Source organism: Harpia harpyja, chromosome 21 (genome assembly GCF_026419915.1).
Source record: "Harpia harpyja isolate bHarHar1 chromosome 21, bHarHar1 primary haplotype, whole genome shotgun sequence".
Lineage (NCBI taxonomy): Eukaryota > Metazoa > Chordata > Aves > Accipitriformes > Accipitridae > Harpia > Harpia harpyja.
This window is the reverse complement of record NC_068960.1, coordinates 5,898,982-5,916,635: the sequence shown is the minus strand read 5'-3', so window position 1 is coordinate 5,916,635 and position 17,654 is coordinate 5,898,982. Positions and strand designations below refer to the sequence as shown.

General features: G+C 45.7%; 3 protein-coding genes across 7 annotated transcripts in view; 1 reads left to right on the top strand and 2 right to left on the bottom strand.

Annotated features, from left to right (window-relative positions):
- Positions 1-5,578, bottom strand: part of MAD1L1 (mitotic arrest deficient 1 like 1) — a 385,605-nt gene extending 380,027 nt beyond the window's left edge. For both annotated transcript variants that reach the window (XM_052773151.1, XM_052773153.1), the window contains exons 1-4: positions 5,504-5,578; positions 3,779-3,932; positions 2,338-2,478; positions 373-552 (exon numbers count right to left, since the gene is read on the bottom strand). In XM_052773151.1, coding sequence (XP_052629111.1) covers positions 373-552; positions 2,338-2,478; positions 3,779-3,928 — 471 coding nt within the window. In that variant the 5' untranslated portion in view covers positions 3,929-3,932; positions 5,504-5,578. The remainder of the gene's footprint in view (positions 1-372; positions 553-2,337; positions 2,479-3,778; positions 3,933-5,503) is intronic.
- An 840-nt stretch (positions 5,579-6,418) lies between these two features.
- Positions 6,419-9,774, bottom strand: MRM2 (mitochondrial rRNA methyltransferase 2). Of its 3 annotated transcripts, XM_052772843.1 has the most exons (4): positions 9,679-9,774; positions 8,729-9,000; positions 7,551-7,619; positions 6,419-7,448 (listed from the first exon to the last, which is right to left on the bottom strand). In XM_052772843.1, the coding sequence occupies exons 1-4, from the start codon at positions 9,717-9,719 to the stop codon at positions 7,024-7,026; spliced, it is 807 nt and encodes a 268-aa protein (XP_052628803.1). In that variant the 5' UTR covers positions 9,720-9,774; the 3' UTR covers positions 6,419-7,023. The 3 variants fall into 3 exon arrangements, with proteins under 3 accessions (XP_052628803.1, XP_052628805.1, XP_052628804.1); XM_052772845.1 differs by lacking the exon at positions 7,551-7,619 and having other exon boundaries at positions 8,735-9,000; XM_052772844.1 differs by lacking the exon at positions 7,551-7,619 and having other exon boundaries at positions 9,679-9,773.
- NUDT1 (nudix hydrolase 1) lies at positions 9,772-14,393 on the top strand. Of its 2 annotated transcripts, XM_052772847.1 has the most exons (5): positions 9,772-9,881; positions 10,298-10,454; positions 13,410-13,451; positions 13,527-13,672; positions 13,882-14,393. In XM_052772847.1, exons 2-5 carry the CDS (start codon positions 10,303-10,305, stop codon positions 14,052-14,054), a joined length of 513 nt encoding a protein of 170 aa, XP_052628807.1. In that variant the 5' UTR covers positions 9,772-9,881; positions 10,298-10,302; the 3' UTR covers positions 14,055-14,393. The 2 variants fall into 2 exon arrangements, with proteins under 2 accessions (XP_052628807.1, XP_052628808.1); XM_052772848.1 differs by lacking the exon at positions 13,410-13,451 and having other exon boundaries at positions 9,777-9,881.
- Positions 14,394-17,654: the final 3,261 nt, after the last annotated feature.

Here is a 17,654-nt window from a genome sequence, read left to right as displayed (position 1 = left end):
TCCCATCTTATCTCCTCCATCGTTTCCCCTTTCTTTACTCAATGTCATGTAGCCTGACTTCTAAACCTAGATGCTGTATGTTGCCTTGCACTTCTTTTCTCCTTCTCCATATCAACTTGTCTAAGAAATCTCTTCTCATTGTTAATTAACACAGCAACATCTTCTGACCTGCTCACTCATGTCTGGACTTGGTTAGGTTCTAAACTTTGACAGCAAAGACGCACACCACCAGGGCTTATTCATTTCCAGATTATGAACATAGTGATTCCAATTTTGTATTTCTTTTTTAAATCAGAAAGGGTATTTTCAATTCACAAGAACTGCAAAGTCACCTGAAGCTACGAATGGATTAAAGAATTACTCTGTTCTTACTTCATTAGCTTCAGCTAATTTGCTCTCCTTCTCTTGCAGCTTCTTACTCATTGTCTCCATGCTCTTCTTATAGGATTTGTTCATCTCCATTTGTTCTTTCAGTTTATTTTCAGCTTCTGTTTCCCTTTCCTGATATTGCTTTATGCGTGTGAGCAGCTCCTGGTTACGGTCAGCCTCTCGCTTGCAAAGAAAAAAAATTGAGAGAGACATAAGAAGAAACTAGCACAAAGGCGAAGCCAGTTTTGTTTCTCCTGTCTCCATTCCTCATTACTGTGGTCACCAAGGCATCATCATGCAGCAATGTTACTTAGACCATAGCTTTAACCTTTGCACTAGCAAGGGCAAAAATCTTACCAGCAGCAACTCAGTGTCAAGGAACTACCCAGGGCAACGGAGCTAGAAAATTAAGAGATGGAGTCTTCCAAATCTCTTAGACTGAGACATGAATATGAGAATACAGACATGGCTTCGCAGACTCCACTGCACGCTCTCCAGCAGATCAAAGATGAAAATATTTGATGCTTCAATTTAAAGCTGACCCATGCATAGCAAATTGACTTTCAGAAACTCAGATCTCAACAGTTGGGTTAACAAGACAAACTTCCCTCTGCAACTTCTGGAAACTTACGAGACTATTTTATAGGAAAGAAATGGGGTTTAAGTGCACGGTATTATCAATGTATACAATAAATGTTTTTGCACTCTGACAACCCTTCATACACCATTTCAGTTTATTCCTACCACAAATTGATTAACATTTATTGAAAAAACGAGTAGTAAATTGCTTTGCTAATCAAAGCAAATCGAGACACGGATTTACATAGTAAGCAAGGATTATGCAAAGCAATGTGAGGTTCCTAAAACCTTTATCCACATGACTCAAAAAAACCACAGAATCTGAGCAGGGTAATTACCACAGTGCTGGATTAGTGCTGCTCCCTTTTTTTGTACCAGTATTTCAAGGGTTTCTGTGACTGACTCAGCTACATTCCAGTTTGAACTCTTTGTGGTTTAATCCCACATCACCTGACTTCAGAGGAACAAGGAATTTAGTCACTATTTCACAATTACACCCTAAATCTGTCACCCAGCACTCTTGTAAAATACAACAAAACATGCTTATTATTTTTTAAAGACTTCTTTTTAAGTAATCAGAAACATATAAGACCTTTATTATGCTACAAAACCCACAGATCTACTACTTATTTCAGTAACACAGTTAAGCAAACATATGTGGGCATAAAACCAGAAACCAATAAAAACTATTAGTCCCTGAGCGAGGCTCACTTTTATCAGTGCAAGCTCTCTTGTGTGACAGTGCACGGTTGGCACTGCTGCCATTCCAATTAATTACAGTCACACAAGCTAAATGCTTGCAATTGTGCCAGCAGAAGTTTAAATTCAACTGGGAGAAAAATGCTTAAATACTTCTGGGAGAAACAAATAACAAATCCCTTTTATTATTGCTACCCATGACAACTTCAGTGCTAAACTAACAGAATATAGTGGTCTGATCAATAGTTTGTCAACAAAACAAGGCTTCGATGTTCACACTCTTGTGTACATTAGCAAGTTAGTGCAATGTACTGCAAGGGTATCTGTAGAGCAAAGCAGGTGGTGCTGGGAACTCGACACCCGCACCACCACCACATTTGCAGTAAAGCCAAATGCAGTAAATGCATTCCAGGAGCATTTACTAGAGATTTGCTGAAGTCTTGCTCTGAAGACAGTGTCCATTATCAGTTGGAGAACACTAGGCTTGCTCCTGGACTGCATCTTTCAGTTTAGTTTAGTCCAAAAAAAGTTGACTATACACATTCTGAGGCACACCACTGCAAACCAAAGCACAGCACATGAGAAGTCAAGAGCATATCCCTGATCCAAACTAAAACACCAACGTAGATGCACTACATATGTTCTGACTTAGGCCTATGATATCAAGCCATCTGCAACCGTCGTACTTACCTCATAGTTTCTGGCATTGGTATTAGCTGCCTTCTCTAGCTCAATGCGAGCTCGTTTGTGGCTAAGTTCCATCTGCATTTTCTCTCGTTCCACCTGCAGGAGCTGGGATTTGGAGTGGATCTGCCCAGCTTGTTCTTCCAACTGACCAGTTCATGTGTGAAAAGGGACATTACACACCATTAACAGCATTGCAATAATATCGGTATCTCCCACCCTGTACTGTTCAGCTGTCACTTGCGTGCCATTTTACAAATTACAAGGAAACTATCACCGTATTTGTGGTACTTCTCACACCAACTGCAGATGAGGAAACCAAGAGTTCAACACCACACTCAGAAACCCACATCAAATCAATGTTAGATGGAAAGAAGCAAATTTCAAGTTCTTAATTCAGAGTTTCTCATTCAATCTCTAGAGGTACTCTGACAAAATGTACTTCTCTATCTAAAAAAAGGTAATTATGAACTCCCCAAGCCTCATAAAAGTAACAGCAGCTAATCAAGAAGCAGAGATCATGCTCCCCATGAAGTTTAACTGCTGAGCAAAGTAATGTTTTTTCCACTACCTGCTACCACATTACGCTTCATTTTTTCATTCAAATTACCTTAGAGCACAGACAATATTAACAGAATACCTCACGTCTAAGCAATGTACATTCAACACACAGCTAATGAAGACTGTCTAACCAGCGAGAGTCTCCTCTAACCATCTCTGTAACCAGAGATGTACCACAGACAGAAAATGCGTAGAATTTTGTCAACACTCCAAATGCAAAGCAGATTTACATTAAAAAGAAAGTAAGCTTATTTTATACTTAGAGACTGAAATAGAAATTATATTAAGATACAGAACACAGAAACTTCATTCCAGCCTAAAAAACATCCATGATCCAAGATGTCAACTTACGTCATGCTTTATGAGCATGAAGCAGCTTACATGAAAAAGTCAAAAAACCCACGTGGATACGAACAGAAGTGGACAAGAAAGCACAACTGGTTAGCTCATCAAAGCCATAGCACAATGCAAGTCTCCTGTACATGTCCAGGCAAAGAAACTTTAAGGAAGATTGTGAAAAAAGGTAACAAAGTGACTTACTAGAAAAATATTAGCAGATACAAAGCTCCTTTGTTTAGCAATATGAAAACAACTTACAATTTAATTTCCTGAGCTGGTATACAGATATAACTAGCAGGGAAGAAATTCAAAGGACCTTTCTTAAACTTTTACAAAACAGAAATAAGTATGTCTGACATTTTAAAAAAATTTAAAGATTCTAGAATGTTGACCAAAAGCAAGCTTCCATTATTGAGCTTGCATGAATATCAATTTTAGAAAGAATGGTCAGATCTTAATGAAATCAATCCCAATTCCTGGAAACAAAAGGAATATACAACCACACTGAAATGATACTGCAGGCATCACCAAGCTGAAGACACCTCACCTGCATCCTCTGCTGGTACTGAATCTGTAAGGAGCTTTGAGAAGATCCTGGTGCAGCCAGCCCAGACACCCCCTCCATACGCTGTGAAATAAAGTTGTTGAGGGATCTCAGCGTGGAGAAGACAGTAGTATTATCTTCCAAGTCCTCCATGGCTCTGGAAATACACAGAAAGTCAGCAAAACATTCAGAGCAACCTGCTGTATACTGGCTGCTTTGCTAAAAAGAGATGCACCACTGCCCTGAAGAAACACTAAATGCAAGGTCTTCCAATTTACAGGGTACAAAACCCAATCTGCTAGTCACTGCTGGGATCCACAGATCACTGCTGGGATCAGCTTGAAACAGAAAACACTATCCAACCAAGGCTGAAGCTGTAGGTCTCTGAAATGAGAAACTGATGCAAGACAGCCTGCTCTTCGCTGAGCTTTCTACCTGAAATGGTTTGATTTTATTTAAATACATTCTCCCTTGAATCTCAGCCCATAAGCGTACAATTAAGAGCTGTCATGAGTCATACAAAATTGAATTCTCCTCTCCTATACAATCAAGATAGATTCTGGGATACAAGTTAACATTGTAGGACATGAAGATCTACAGCACCTAACACTCACAAACAGAACTCAGTACTCTTCCTCCAAACATTTGAGGCTGATGGGGGGGGAGAACTAATTCCCTATTAGCAGCAAACCCTTCCTTCTGCACAACTTGATTCTGGTTTCCAAAAAGCACTTTGGAACCTAACTTGCAGCAACAAGACTTCCCAAGTTCACAGATCGCTTCTATAAGTAAAACGGTGCCTCCTCGGTCATGTAAAAGTTTTTGCAATTCTTCCTTCAAATTTGGAAGGGTACTAACTAAAAGGCCAAAAACAAATCAAGCCTGGAGCTCAGAAAAGCCTTGAGGAAGCCTTCAGTGAGTCCCTCTAGTGACTGCATGCCCCACAAAGCCCCAGAAGCACAGAAGAAGGTTAGGACCAGGAAAGGCAACCCACCACTTTGACATAGGCTTGTACCAGAGACACAGACTTGGTGGGGGCTAACTTTCGGGCTCATGCAGTCTCAGGGTAACACAGCATTTATTCTTTGGATGTGTATCATCACAAAGAGGAGACATAACAGAAGCATGGAGGCAACGCAAAAGCCAAAACCCAAGCGAAAAAGTTTATTCAAAATAAGTACTTCAGTACCACAAGCAAATAAATTCAAGAGAGACCACTGCCAACAGGTAACCGTGTTCCAGCAAGCCTATTATGAAATTAAGAACAGCGCTAAAAATTAAGACACGTCCCTCCCATCTCCCCGCTGCAGAAAACCCTTCGGCAACGGCTCCCTTCCAGGGCACCAAGGGACCCCCCAACCCCCGGCAGCGGCCGCGGCGGGCAGGGGGCTGCTCCCCCGCAGCCGGGCCGCCCTGGGCACCGCGGGGAGGGTTCGCCCTCACAGACCTCCCCGCAGGGCGCAGAGGGAGAGCGGGGGCCTCGGCGGCCACCACAGCCCTGCCCCGCTTCGGGGACGGCGAGCGGCCGCCCGGGGGTGGGAGGAACGGGGAGACGGCACGGCCTCCCTTCGCCGCTCCCACACCGCCGGGCTCGGCGGCCAAGGGGCGGTGAGCGGGGTGGGAGGGCCGGGCCGGGCCGGGCCGGGCCGGGCCGAGCCGAGCCGAGCCGGCGGCCTCCCCGCTCGCCCTCACACGTTCCCTCACTCGTTCCCTCACTCACTCGCTCACCGGCCGCGGGCGGCGGCGCGCGCCCCGCTTGGATCTCCCTCCTCGCCCCGCCGCCGAGATCTTACGGGAACTCGCGCCCAGCTATCGCGAGAACAGCGGCCCCGGCCGCCGTAACGACGGGACTAGGCGCGCAATCCCGCCGCGGCCTCCTCGCCGTACCGTACCGTACCGTACCGTACCGCTCCGTCTCGGGGCGAAAGAGCTTCGCGCTCAGCCTCCCCCCCCCCCCCAAAAAAAAACCCGCTGTGTCCCCCGCTCCGTCCCCGCAAGGCTCCTGCTCGGCCACAGCCGCCCTGCCCCACCGCCCCTGCGGCCGGAGGAGCAGCAGGGAAAGCACCCCGTCCCCCCCCCGCATCGCAGGTAATGAAGTTCCTCGAAGACGTCTGGGTATTTTTATTTATTTTTGCCTTCCCAAACATACACAAAGCAACGCCCAGCTCCCCAGTTCAGGCTGTTGGGCTCACGCCTTCAGGCACACCGTTCGGTACAGAGATCCAGATCGGGAGGTTTCAAAGCAGTTAAAGTTTGATACATCAGTAAGGAATCCCAAATGAGATGTTTATAATGAGAAAGATCCGGAAGCCTTAAAAACAGACAGTGCCACCAGCCCCTCTTATAACTCATGCCACAGTCGGCCTGATAAAAGTGCTATTTAATTTAAAAGTTATCACTTCCAGATAAGGCAGTGGCTAAATTTATTTTTGCAACAGAATTCCAGCAATTCCAGCAGTAATTCTCCCTGTCTGGTATCCAAGGAACATCTTGTCATTTCACCTAACAAACATCACTGGTCAAATATAAAACATTACTGAAAACACAGGGGAAATTATCTTCTCAGTAGCGATGACCCTGCCCTACTGTCATTTGCCAGATTTATGAGTACCATGAAGTAGCAATTTCTAAATATAACCTGTGTCTTTAGAAAATGCAGCAGACCCATCAGGCTGAATATTCCAGAGTCAGTCATACGTCCTGAGGGGCTGCGTTACAGAACGTACGTGACGATGCAGATCTGGACACGCACAAAAATATTACCTATTCTTACATGTGCTAATAAATTGCACCAGCTTTTAAGAAAGATGAAGAGGCAATAAATTGGCTCAAACTCCCCTTGCTGGTCCCTCTCATTCTGACAACCACCTTTATGGTTAGTCTCACGTATGACAACATCAATAGTGCGATAATTTTCAAGCACACATTAAAAACTCATACCATCACTGTTTTATTTTCATTTCCATTACTCCAGCCCCAGAGGTTGCCTTTCATATTACTCCTCTCCATTCCCAACTGTTATCTCCACAGGTGAGAACCTAGATTGGATGTCTCTGCTTGTATAATTAGCGGATAAACTCAGTCGGACACCACCCTGGATTATTTTTGTATTGAAAAGCGTGACGTGCTTCATAAGAATTGTGGCAGATTTTCCCAGGGTCTTAGTGGTGGGATTTTTCTTTAAACACACACCAAATTCAGATTTCCAATCAATGATCACCTGTTCGATAATCTGCAGTTCTCAGCTTTCATTTCCCTTTGTACAGTCTTGCCAAATAATAAGATTCAGCAGACTCCTTCCGGCTGGCCTGAGGCTTTATAGTCCTCACATCTTGGAACTGCTCCTTCAGTCTGTTTTGCAGAAGACGGGACTCATGTCCATCCCAGAATTTACAGAGCATCGTTCCTTTCGGCTTTAAAATACTTTGGGACAGACTCAGAAGGCCTAAACATAGATTGATCAATTTCTGATGATCCAGTTCTTTAATGCCTGTTGCATTAGGCGCCAAATCACTCAAGATAACATCCACCTTCTCTGCAGGAAGCAGACTCTGAATTGTCCTCAGCGTCCTTGGGTCTGCAATGTCAGCCTCCGACAGGAAGACTGCCCCTTCCAGAGGAGAAATCCGCAGGAGGTCAACGCCAAGGACAAAGCCAGTGGGGACAGCAGGATCTAGATTATAAGAATGAATGACACACTGAACACTCATAATGGTTGCAAACAACCTGCATATGCCTGAGCTCCATGCTAGTCAATAAACAAAAAACGTATCACCTGCTATGTCTGGTCTTCTTGTCCTTGGGCAGTTTGCTGCGTGCATCTGGATGGTTGGTGTGCTATAAGCTAATCCATTCAAGACATGAAAAGTCATGTAACTTTGGATAAGCAAGGGCTATTTTTCATGTTTTTCTTCTGCTCTTTCAAGGCTGACAGTCCAGAAATCCTGGACAACAGTACGGATTATAAGACCTTATCTTGTAAATATTAATGGCTTAGAACACATAAACCATACACAGTGGTTACTACTATTTTCAAGAAGAGAAATAAAAATTCAGAAAAGCCAAGTTCCCTGGTGGAGGCCACACCAGTTTCCGAAATGCATGAAGGGATCTTCCCCACGACAGTTAATCAGAACACTATCACCACATAATAAGTTTTTTATTTCACAAACATGATTTCTCCAGACCATATGAAGATTTACTATTCTTCACGGCCATGTAGGCTGTCCTGGTTTCAGCTGGGATAGAGTTAACTGTCTTCCTAGTAGCTGGTACAGTGCTATGTTTTGAGTTCAGAGCGAAGAATGTTGATAACACTGATGTTTTCAGTTGTTGCTCAGTAGTGTTTAGACTAATGTCAAGGATTTTTCAGCTTCTCATGCCCAGCCAGTGAGAAAGCTGGAGGGGCACAAGAAGTTGGCACAGGACACAGCCAGGGCACCTGACCCAAACTGGCCAACGGTGTATTCCATACCATGGGACGTCCCATCCAGTACAGAAACGGGGAAGTGGGGGGCAGGGATTCGCCGCTCGGGGGACTGGCTGGGTGTCGGTTGGCGGGTGGTGAGCAATTGCACTGCGTATCATTTGTACATTCCAATCCTTTAATTATTGCTGTTGTCATTTTATTAGTGTTATCATTATCATTATTAGTTTCTTCTTTTCTGTTCTATTAAACCGTTCTTATCTCAACCCACGGGTTTTGCTTCTTTTCCCAATTTTCTCCCCCATCCCACTGGGTGGGGGGGGAGTGAGTGAGCGGCTGCGTGGTGTTTAGTTGCTGGCTGGGGTTAAACCACGACATAGGCACACACCTTCATGCTTCTCTCAGTGACTCTGGCATTTGCCAGTACCCATGTCCCTTCCCCACACCACCACCATCACAGCTGAGTTTTCTCACACACTTCAAGGCAAGTGTAATCCCTATCTTGCCTGCCAAAAACATGCACTTACCAGTACCTAAGGCGTTGACCCTCTCTACAGCAACCTGGCTCCAAGCACCAGGCGCTGCTCCACAGTCAAGAACAGAAAGCCCAGGACGAAGAATTCGAAACTTGTCATCAATTTCCAGTAATTTGAAGGCACTTCGGCAACGGTAATTCTGCCGCTTCGTTGCCTTGACAAAGGGATCCTTCAAGTGCCGCTCCAACCACTGGTGCTCAGTTCCAGTTTTCTTCAGAAACCCCACCGTGGTGTGGAGACATTTGCTCACCAAATGCCGACAGCTGCCCGGGAAGACAGGTGAGTTAATCAGTCAGTGCATAATCACCACCTATTTCAAAACTCTCTATAGCAATTCTAATCTTGACTACAGCTCCGCCCATTTATCACCAGGTTGACAAAAAAGCCTCCAAATTTGAGATTCTTGCACCTTTAGTTATCTGGTCCAGTCTCAACGAAAGGGCCGGATTTTGGACGGAGGCCTCGCAAGTTACCCCCTGAGCAAAGGCGGGAAAGAGGACCCCGCTCCTAGACAGCTCTTCGCTTCTGCTCTGGCGCTTGCGTTTAAGGCCCGCGGGGGCACGACATGGCAGACTGACCCCAGCAAGGGCCTGGGCTGCCTCAGCAGGGCTGGCGGCCTCCGTGAGAGGGGAGGCCGGGGGTACGCCAGCCCCTCCAAGGAGGGATGCCCCAGCTCCTGGAGGCTCCTTCACGCCTCCGCGCGGAGCACGCCGACAGCCACTGCCACCACCGCTTTCCAGGTAACTAACCCCCGCTCCGGCATTTCCAGCAACGACAAACCCCAAGCGCCCGTTCCCCATTCCTGACGAAAACTTAAAGCGCCGAGACTAACGCCTCGCCAACCCCGGGATACCCCACCAACTCCCGGGTCAGGGCGGGACCCGCCGGCGCCGAGCCGAGCCGAGCCGAGCCGAGCTCTCCTCAGCGGCCCCTCCACGAACCTGCCCGCGGCCGGAGCGGCGGCAATCCCCCGCCAGGCCATGGCGGCCGCCTCAGCCCGCCCCGCCTCCCCTCACGGCTACGGCGGGGCGGCACCGGGGGCGGAGCGGGAGCGGCGGCGGCGCGGGAAGAGCCGGGCCGGGCCGCGCCGCTTCTGAGGGGGCGACGCAGCGGCGGGCGGGAAAGTCGGGCGTTTGGGGCTGAGGTGCTGGGGGGACAGGGACGGGGGGGAGCCTGGTACTGGGGATGTTGGCGGGGGGTGGTTTAAGGATTTGGGGAGGGGGGTGCTGAGGAGGGTCAGGGATTTGGGGAGGGGGCTCTGGGGGGGAATAAGGATTTCGGGACGGGGGGATCAAAGATTTGGGGAGGGGGTGCTGGGGGAGCAGGAGAGCAAGGGTCAGTGGGGAGTGTTAGAGAAGTAGGCACTGGGAGAGGCGCTGGGGGACTGAGGGTTTGGGCCGGGGAGGGTGGGCAGCAGGCATTTGGGGAGGGGGTGCTGGGTGTTTGGGGGGCGAGGGGCTATCTGGCCCCCCACCCCCGGGCCAGAGGAGCAGCCTGGCCTCCTCTCTGAGGGGAGCCGGGAGCCCTTGGCGCAGCGCGCCCTTCTCGTCTCTCGCCCAGGAGCCATGTGCACGTCCAGGCTCTTCACCCTGGTCCTGGTGGTGCAGCCGCCCCGCGTCCTCCTGGGCATGAAGAAACGCGGGTTTGGAGCCGGGCTCTGGAACGGCTTCGGGGGGAAGGTGCAGCCGGGGGAGAGCATCGAGGAGGCAGCTCGCAGGTGAGGCCTGGTCCGGCTCGGCCGGTGCCCTTGGGAGAGGTGGGTATTGGGGCACAGGTTGGGCCGTGGAGGTGTTAGACCATTTGTGGTGGGCTGCAGGTGGAGTTACCGCAGCTCGGCTGGTCAGTAATGCCGTCGTAACCAGTGTGTTACCCACCAGTGCAGTCACGAGCCATCTCTGAACAGAGAAAATGGCCTGCTCTACAGGTGATGAGGGATCATCCACGTGTACGAAGAAGTGGGATTGCTCCCTGTTGTCTGTCACGTGCAAACCTTTAACTGCTGTCCAGGCTACGAGTAACTGGAAGTTACCGAGTGTCCTCCCCACCTCCATCTCTCAGACTGATGTAAACTGAGACTTAGTCTGCTAGTAGTGGGCGGAGGTTCTTGCACTGTTCAGAAAGGTGCAGAGTTTAATTTTGGCTATAGAGCAGAATTACAGCTTATGCCAATGTACTGCTTATTGTTTAAATTTTGCACCTGTTGAACAGACGCTACCTTCCAGTAGCATTTTTAGTACTGCGTGAAAATGTTGTAACAAAATAGTAGAAATTCTTAGGGGTCCCTTATGAAAGGCACTGTTATTTATTAGACTGCATGGTGGCATTTTTAAGCCCCAATGCTGAGTTAGGGAATCGAATTCCATCAAAACAGAGGTACAGTGTCGTTTTTGAAGCTTTTAGTACTGACTTCTTGAAGTTCTTTCTTCTGTCATTAAAATGAAATAGCAGAACACAGCTGAATTGCTAAACTCCTCTAAAAATTAGGTACCTTGTTCTTTACATGAATGTTGCTGATACAAAGCCTCGCTTTGGCACCTCCTCGCTTTCTGATACATGCCCAAATTTGCCCTCACACCTGCAGGAAGATCAATGTTGGTGTGCTCAACAGCTACCTAACAGCTTTTGCCCTGAAATGTCTCCTCAGCTGTGCCAGTGCAACCGCCTGGGTTCTGTGGTGAGCTAATCCAGGGGACAGAAGGGTCCTCTGTGCAGATGTGCACCCAGCACTGCACAGCGTTAACGTATCTCATGCTTACTTACATCATGGCTTTTCCTGTAATTTATCATCTCTAAGTGGAGGAGGGAGACAGTTTTGTTACTTACATCAGGCCTTCATTTGCTAGGCTTATGTTGCCACTGACTGTGGTGTAAATCTAATGATTTAATTTAGCATTTGATTTCCTAGGTGTGTGTTTATTTGCGCTAGCCCGGAGTTAGAAACCAGAGCTTTAGTCCATGCAAGATGTCAAGTGATGAAAGTTTCAGCAGTTCTCAGTGCAACGTGCCACAGCACAGCCAGCACCTGCTGCTGTGGACTGTGGAACAGTCCAATCCTCATCCCTTTCAACATAGCTGGTAGGAGTTTGCTGCAGAATGACACAACCGATTCCTGCTGAGGTCAACTGAGCAGGAAACAGTCCCCAGAGCCAGCACACAGCCCATCTTCCTGGAGGGAACAACACAGGCACCGTTGCAGCTCTGCCTCGGGTGCAGCTCTCCTCCAGGAAGATGTCACACAGTCCCAATCAAACTTAACTTGCACCACCTCCGCTCTGTATTCAGGGTTAAGGTATTGGGCTGTGGTTCTGCGTTGCACTCGGTTGGGTTTGCAGTGGCATAAGGTGTGAGTATCCTCACAGCACAGATAGTTAACTATTAAGCTGAAATATGAACAGAAGTTTCCTTTATCAGCAAGATTTCTATCCTCTACTGGGTATGCCACACTCCTGTGAGCACCTGGGCACCCACAGCTCCTCAGTGGCACATCTTGTAAGGGGAGCATTTAGCTAGTCATTATTTCTAGTTTGCTACCTGTAATGTTTCCACTTACTATATACAGAGCCAGACAGCTGACAGATAAATTGCTTGGAGAACCATAGCAGTGTTGTGCTTTGTTGTTCAATTATCACAGCCTGTAAAATGAGGCTTTTAGCTTTGTTGCTGGAAAACTGCCTCTATTTTAGACGTAGATAATTTCTCAAGAAGATAAACTAAAATTAGCTTAGACACATTAAGCTGGAATATAATTTTGTAGGATGGGATCCATGAAATTGATGCCAAAGAAAGCTGGAGCCTTAAAGATCATTTCCATTATATTTTAAAATTGTTAAGTTACTGCCAAATATGCAACTACAGCTACATTAATTATTAACCTTAACTGAAGATACACTGCTTCAAAGTATTCTTTATTTTTGTATGTTAGAAAAACCATGACTAACTTCAAGCTATGCTGATTCTGCTAGAGGTAGGTAAAAATAAAAGAAGTCCTAAGTGCGTAGCATAAACAGAGCAAGTAATTGAATGTGCTTCAAGTAGCTGTGCATGGTGATGCATGGAAAAGAGCTGTCTGGCAAGTCTCTCAAAGTGCTCTTAAAAGTCTTGCCTTCTAGCGTCTCGTTATGCTAAGTGTACTTCCAAGGAGCAGAAATGGAAAGTTTACACAATTGCTTTGTGTTTTTATATGGCATTTGAACGGGAGATAGTATTCCTAACGTTCTGTGTGCAAATGATGTTATGTAGTGCGTAGTGCTATTTAAATAAGCTTCAGTTAGCCTTAGAAGCAGCTGATTTTGTAGCAAGTACAGATGTTCCAGTATTTATTACCTGCTTCCTCACAATTCTAAAAGCTTTGGCTTGAAGTTGGCAAGCCTTTTTGCCTGTCTAAATGAAGTGTGTCTCAGAGTTCTTAAGCCACATCCAGCTACAGTCCTGTGAGTGTTAGCACACTTCTAACTAATGTCAGAAAAGATCATCAAGTTGCAAGGAAATTATACTAAACAATTTTCCTGAATCTTCCCCTTCCAACATAGCTTATTTTCCTACCAGCCTTTAGGACCTTGACATAACGCAGAAGCCAGTCTGACCTGGCTCCACTGCGGTGTAAGTAGGCTAACAGTTTGGTGCAAGCCAGAACTCTGCTTTGCTCTGCAGGCTGTGCCCTGCTGTTTTACAGGTGCAGCTTTCACTTTTGGTTCACTGGAAGTGTTTTGAATGTGTGAGTAAAGCTAATGACTGCTTTTTTGTTCTCCCGCTGCTTGCTTGCATGTAAAGAAGTCTACTTCTTGTGCAGGGAGCTCCTGGAGGAGAGTGGACTGACTGTAGACACCTTGCAGAAGATGGGTCAGATCACATTTGAATTTGTAGGCAACTCTGAACTCATGGACGTTCACATTTTCCGAGCAGATCATTTTCATGGAGAGCCAACAGAAAGTGATGGTAGGTAGCTAGTGGAGGGGAAGGAAGGATGTGCATTCTCTTCTGAGACAGTATTGCTCTTAAGAAATGCAGAACTATTCATGCCAAAATCCCTGTGAGAAGGGAGGCAGCTGGGCTGTAGAGGGAAGCTGCTTGTTGACAGATATTCAAAGTCTAGGCAGCAAAAAACCAAGAGAAAGTCTCATGCAAAGTTCGTTTTCTCCCACCAGAAATGCGTCCACAGTGGTTTCAGCTGGATGAGGTGCCGTTCAATCACATGTGGGCAGATGATATCTATTGGTTTCCCCTGCTGCTTCAGAAAAAGCTGTTTCGTGGCTATTTTAAGTTCCAGGGACAAGACACTATCCTGGAGCACACCCTGAAAGAAGTGGAGGAAGTTTAAGAAAACGGAAGCATTCAATCCACATGCTGCTGCCCGCACTAGGCTAGAACACCATGAGCACTACTTAGAACGGTCTCCTTTCTCAACTCTCCATCAAAGGAGACTTATCTGCCAGGTCACTGGGAAGTAAGGAAAATAAGGGGGTTTCTCAGAGCAGAAATAAAAGGAACAAGATTTTTGATGCTGTGAAGTCCCTGGCTGTAGTATATTTAGTGGTTACGTAATCACAATTATTAAAAACTTGGTGTTAACCCTTTTCTTCACAACTGGCCAATTGTTTAGGCTTTTCCCTCGTGGCTGGAAATGTTTTTAAAAAATAAAAAGTATTTTTTAGTAAAAGCATGTGGTGTTCTCTTGTAAACTGCTGGCTACCTTCTAGACCGTTTAAGGGCCTTTCAGGAGTTGGCTTCCTTTCACAGAAACATTAAGTGGACTGTGATGCAGCAGAATCAATTATCGTTTCTGTGCCAGTTTCTATACAGTTCCCTATTCAGCATTACTTCCTGGGACAAAGTGAGGCTTGACCAGAGCTGTGGAAGCCTTTTGAGAAGTTTAGGTAGAGATCCCTCCAGGATTCTCCAGCTGAAGGCAGTGTAACATTATAGGAGTTAAGAAAACAAAAGTCAGAGGGAGATGTATGGCACTGTTTGAGCCCTGCTTTCACTCTTGCAGCTCCCGTGAACTTGAACTGTTTTGAGCATTTCAGGTAAAGATACACTGAACAAAATCAACCTTCAGCAAGTCCATGTTGCAAAGTGCCATCACCTATGGCTGCAGACTTTGCCACATGTCGGTAGCAGGTGACCTGTTCAGCATTCAGGTCAGCCCAACTCAGGAGGCCAGGCAGCAAAACCTTAATCAAACTGTGCTACAAATAACACATCACATATGTAACTTCTTATACAAGTTTTGGTTTTTTGTTTTGGTTTTTTTTTTTAAACACTTTTACAAACACACATAACGCTTACAGATAGAATCTTGGAATGTAATATAGGATCTGTAAACATTTCCAGTCTACCAGCTGTAGTAATAGTTCTTTAATTCCTGCATTTGGATAAAGTGCTTCATACATAAGGCTATTTGAGCAAAGCAAAGATACAAGATATTCCAGGCAGGCAAAATTCACGCCCTCTGAACAAGATTGTTTCTTCTTGTCTCCCTCTAGCAGTTCTGAATATTTTATACCACTCAAAAATGCCCCTCTTCATATGCTCAGTAAGCCACAGCCTAGACTTGGAGTATAAGAGTTAACACCTTAGACTCTTTTACTTTTCCTTTTGTGCTGCACACTGAGTTATTTACAGAGTTTTTGATACTCACCTCTGCTTCTGACATAGTAGTAAGGGTTTCTGGCTGTTCTAATGGAAAGAATGGCTCGAGGCAAGAAGAGGAGAGAAAATAAGCACAAGGGGATAGGTAGCTTGTAATAGGATGTAAGACCTTACTGCATGGTAGGAAAGGGAGTGACTGGCAGCCAATACCTGTTATGTTATCTTGATTTATTTCCTGGTGGACACTGTAAATCGCGTGGTGAGACAGAACAAATTACTTTCTGTTCCTCCAGGAGTTTAGGTAGGAAAAGAACAAGTGCAGCTGAGGCTTGCGCTTCTATTTGCTATCCCCTCTTCTGCAGTCACTTCAATCCTTTTATAAAGATGCTTTCCCCAGCACCGACCTTTAGGTCATGTCAAAGAGTAGTGATGTTATTGCTCCTGCTGCAGTTGTGGAGATTGACGTGTTTTAAGTAAGTTCTGTCCCCAGCTGGTGATCTTTGTCTTTTGGGACACAGCACAAACCGAAGATTGTAAATTAGCCTGTTACAAATTCCAGGAATTACACCCTTATATGATCAAAGTAGAAGAGTAAAAGCACTGGAATGCAGCAAGGCACTGTTGAAAACGTAACAGCTTAGGAGGAGCAACTTGCAAGGAAGATGGAAGGAGAGGGAAAGAAGGATCAAAGATTAAGGGTGTATTGTAAATATAGTTTGGAAAGCCTTTCAACACGATACTGGTCAAAAAGCCTGTATATTGCCACTTCACAGCTTGAAGCAGAGGAGACCTCAGGAGTGACAAAAACATATAGCCCTTTTGATAAAACAATTTTCAGGCAAAGTTTCAGGTTCTCAGCTATTTACTACCCTGGTACCTCCACAACAGATTTGACAGACACTGACAGAAAGACTGGAGGCCTTTTCTACCATTACGATTTTGAACACATAATAGTCCCCGTGACCTCAAGCAATACACAGAAAGCTTCCATTCAAGAAGGCACGTTAACTCTTTGGCGCTACATCTTACAGGAGCATCAGTTCTTGGCTAGGCAGCATGCACTCTTCAATTAGTCTTCTGGTTTGCTTAGTGTTTATTGCAACCTACCCTGCTACCAGCAATGGAACCAACTTCATTAAGTCTTGTTCTCACCCTTGCATACAGCTAGGCTGTTTGCTGCAGAAGGCAATACCGTGGAGGTAACTACAACTGTTTCTCCTACATTGACTAGGGGAGACAGACAACTGAAGTGAACTTGATTGATTCCCTGCTGCATTCCTCTAGAGGAAGCAAGCCATACTTGATGCTGCTCTCCAAGTCTGACAGATCCCCAAACTAAATGACAAATACAGTAAGGAAATCCCTCACATATTGAGGTAAACATAATAGTGCTATTTGCACACTGACCAGTCTCCCAAAAATAAGGTTTGCCTGAAATAGTGTATGCGTGTATTTAGGAATGAGACAGAATCTTGACAGTCCAGTATGAAATAAACTCTGAAAGTGCCATTAGCTATATCAGCTTTGAGAATACTAGGCCTCTGTTATCAAAATGCTAGGTGAACAGAGTAACATCAAAACAAGAAAACCCCACCCCCAAAACTGCTCTCCTCAAAGAGGCAAGGGCTGACAATGGAGGAATGAGTGTTTTCTCAAAACAACGTAATTCCAGTTTCTTTACAGGTCATCTGGTCTGTGTTTATCATTATTACAGTCTCTGCATTTGGACTGTAGAATACTTGCTTTGAAGGAGAACAGGAAGGAGGAGTTAGTCTAAAGCCCAAATGTGGTTTTGATGTTTGTTTTTTTGTTTTTAAATAAAGTCCAAAATTGTAACTTTTTTCTAAATGTGAGAAGTGCAAAGTTCCCTTCCGGCTAATACTTTGCAAGTGCTCCTACAGAACACAGGCCAGTCATCTACCCCAGCCAGACAAGTTACGCAGAAGATCCATCATGTAGGTATTACATCTTGCCCCAAAACATACGGTATTTTCTTAACTTGACGGTTCACTGCATCAGGCAAACAAGGCTAAATGAGGGAGGATGGGTACTAGGAGTAAGAAAATGGTAGGCCATAACCAGCCAGCACCTTCTAAAGATGCTAGGAGTGAAGAGTGTTTAAAAATATGGTGACATGCTTTCCGCACTTTAACCACAAACTATCTTCCTAATCAAGACAAGGTCAAGCAGAAAAACCTTTTGTGCCATTCTTGAGATAGTATATTCTTTGTTACTGTACTGTAGAAACACTTCCCTCCTCAGCCAGTTTGCTCTGGCTTGTGAGCAGAATCTCTTCTGCATCACTTTGGCAATCTTCAGGAGAGAGAAT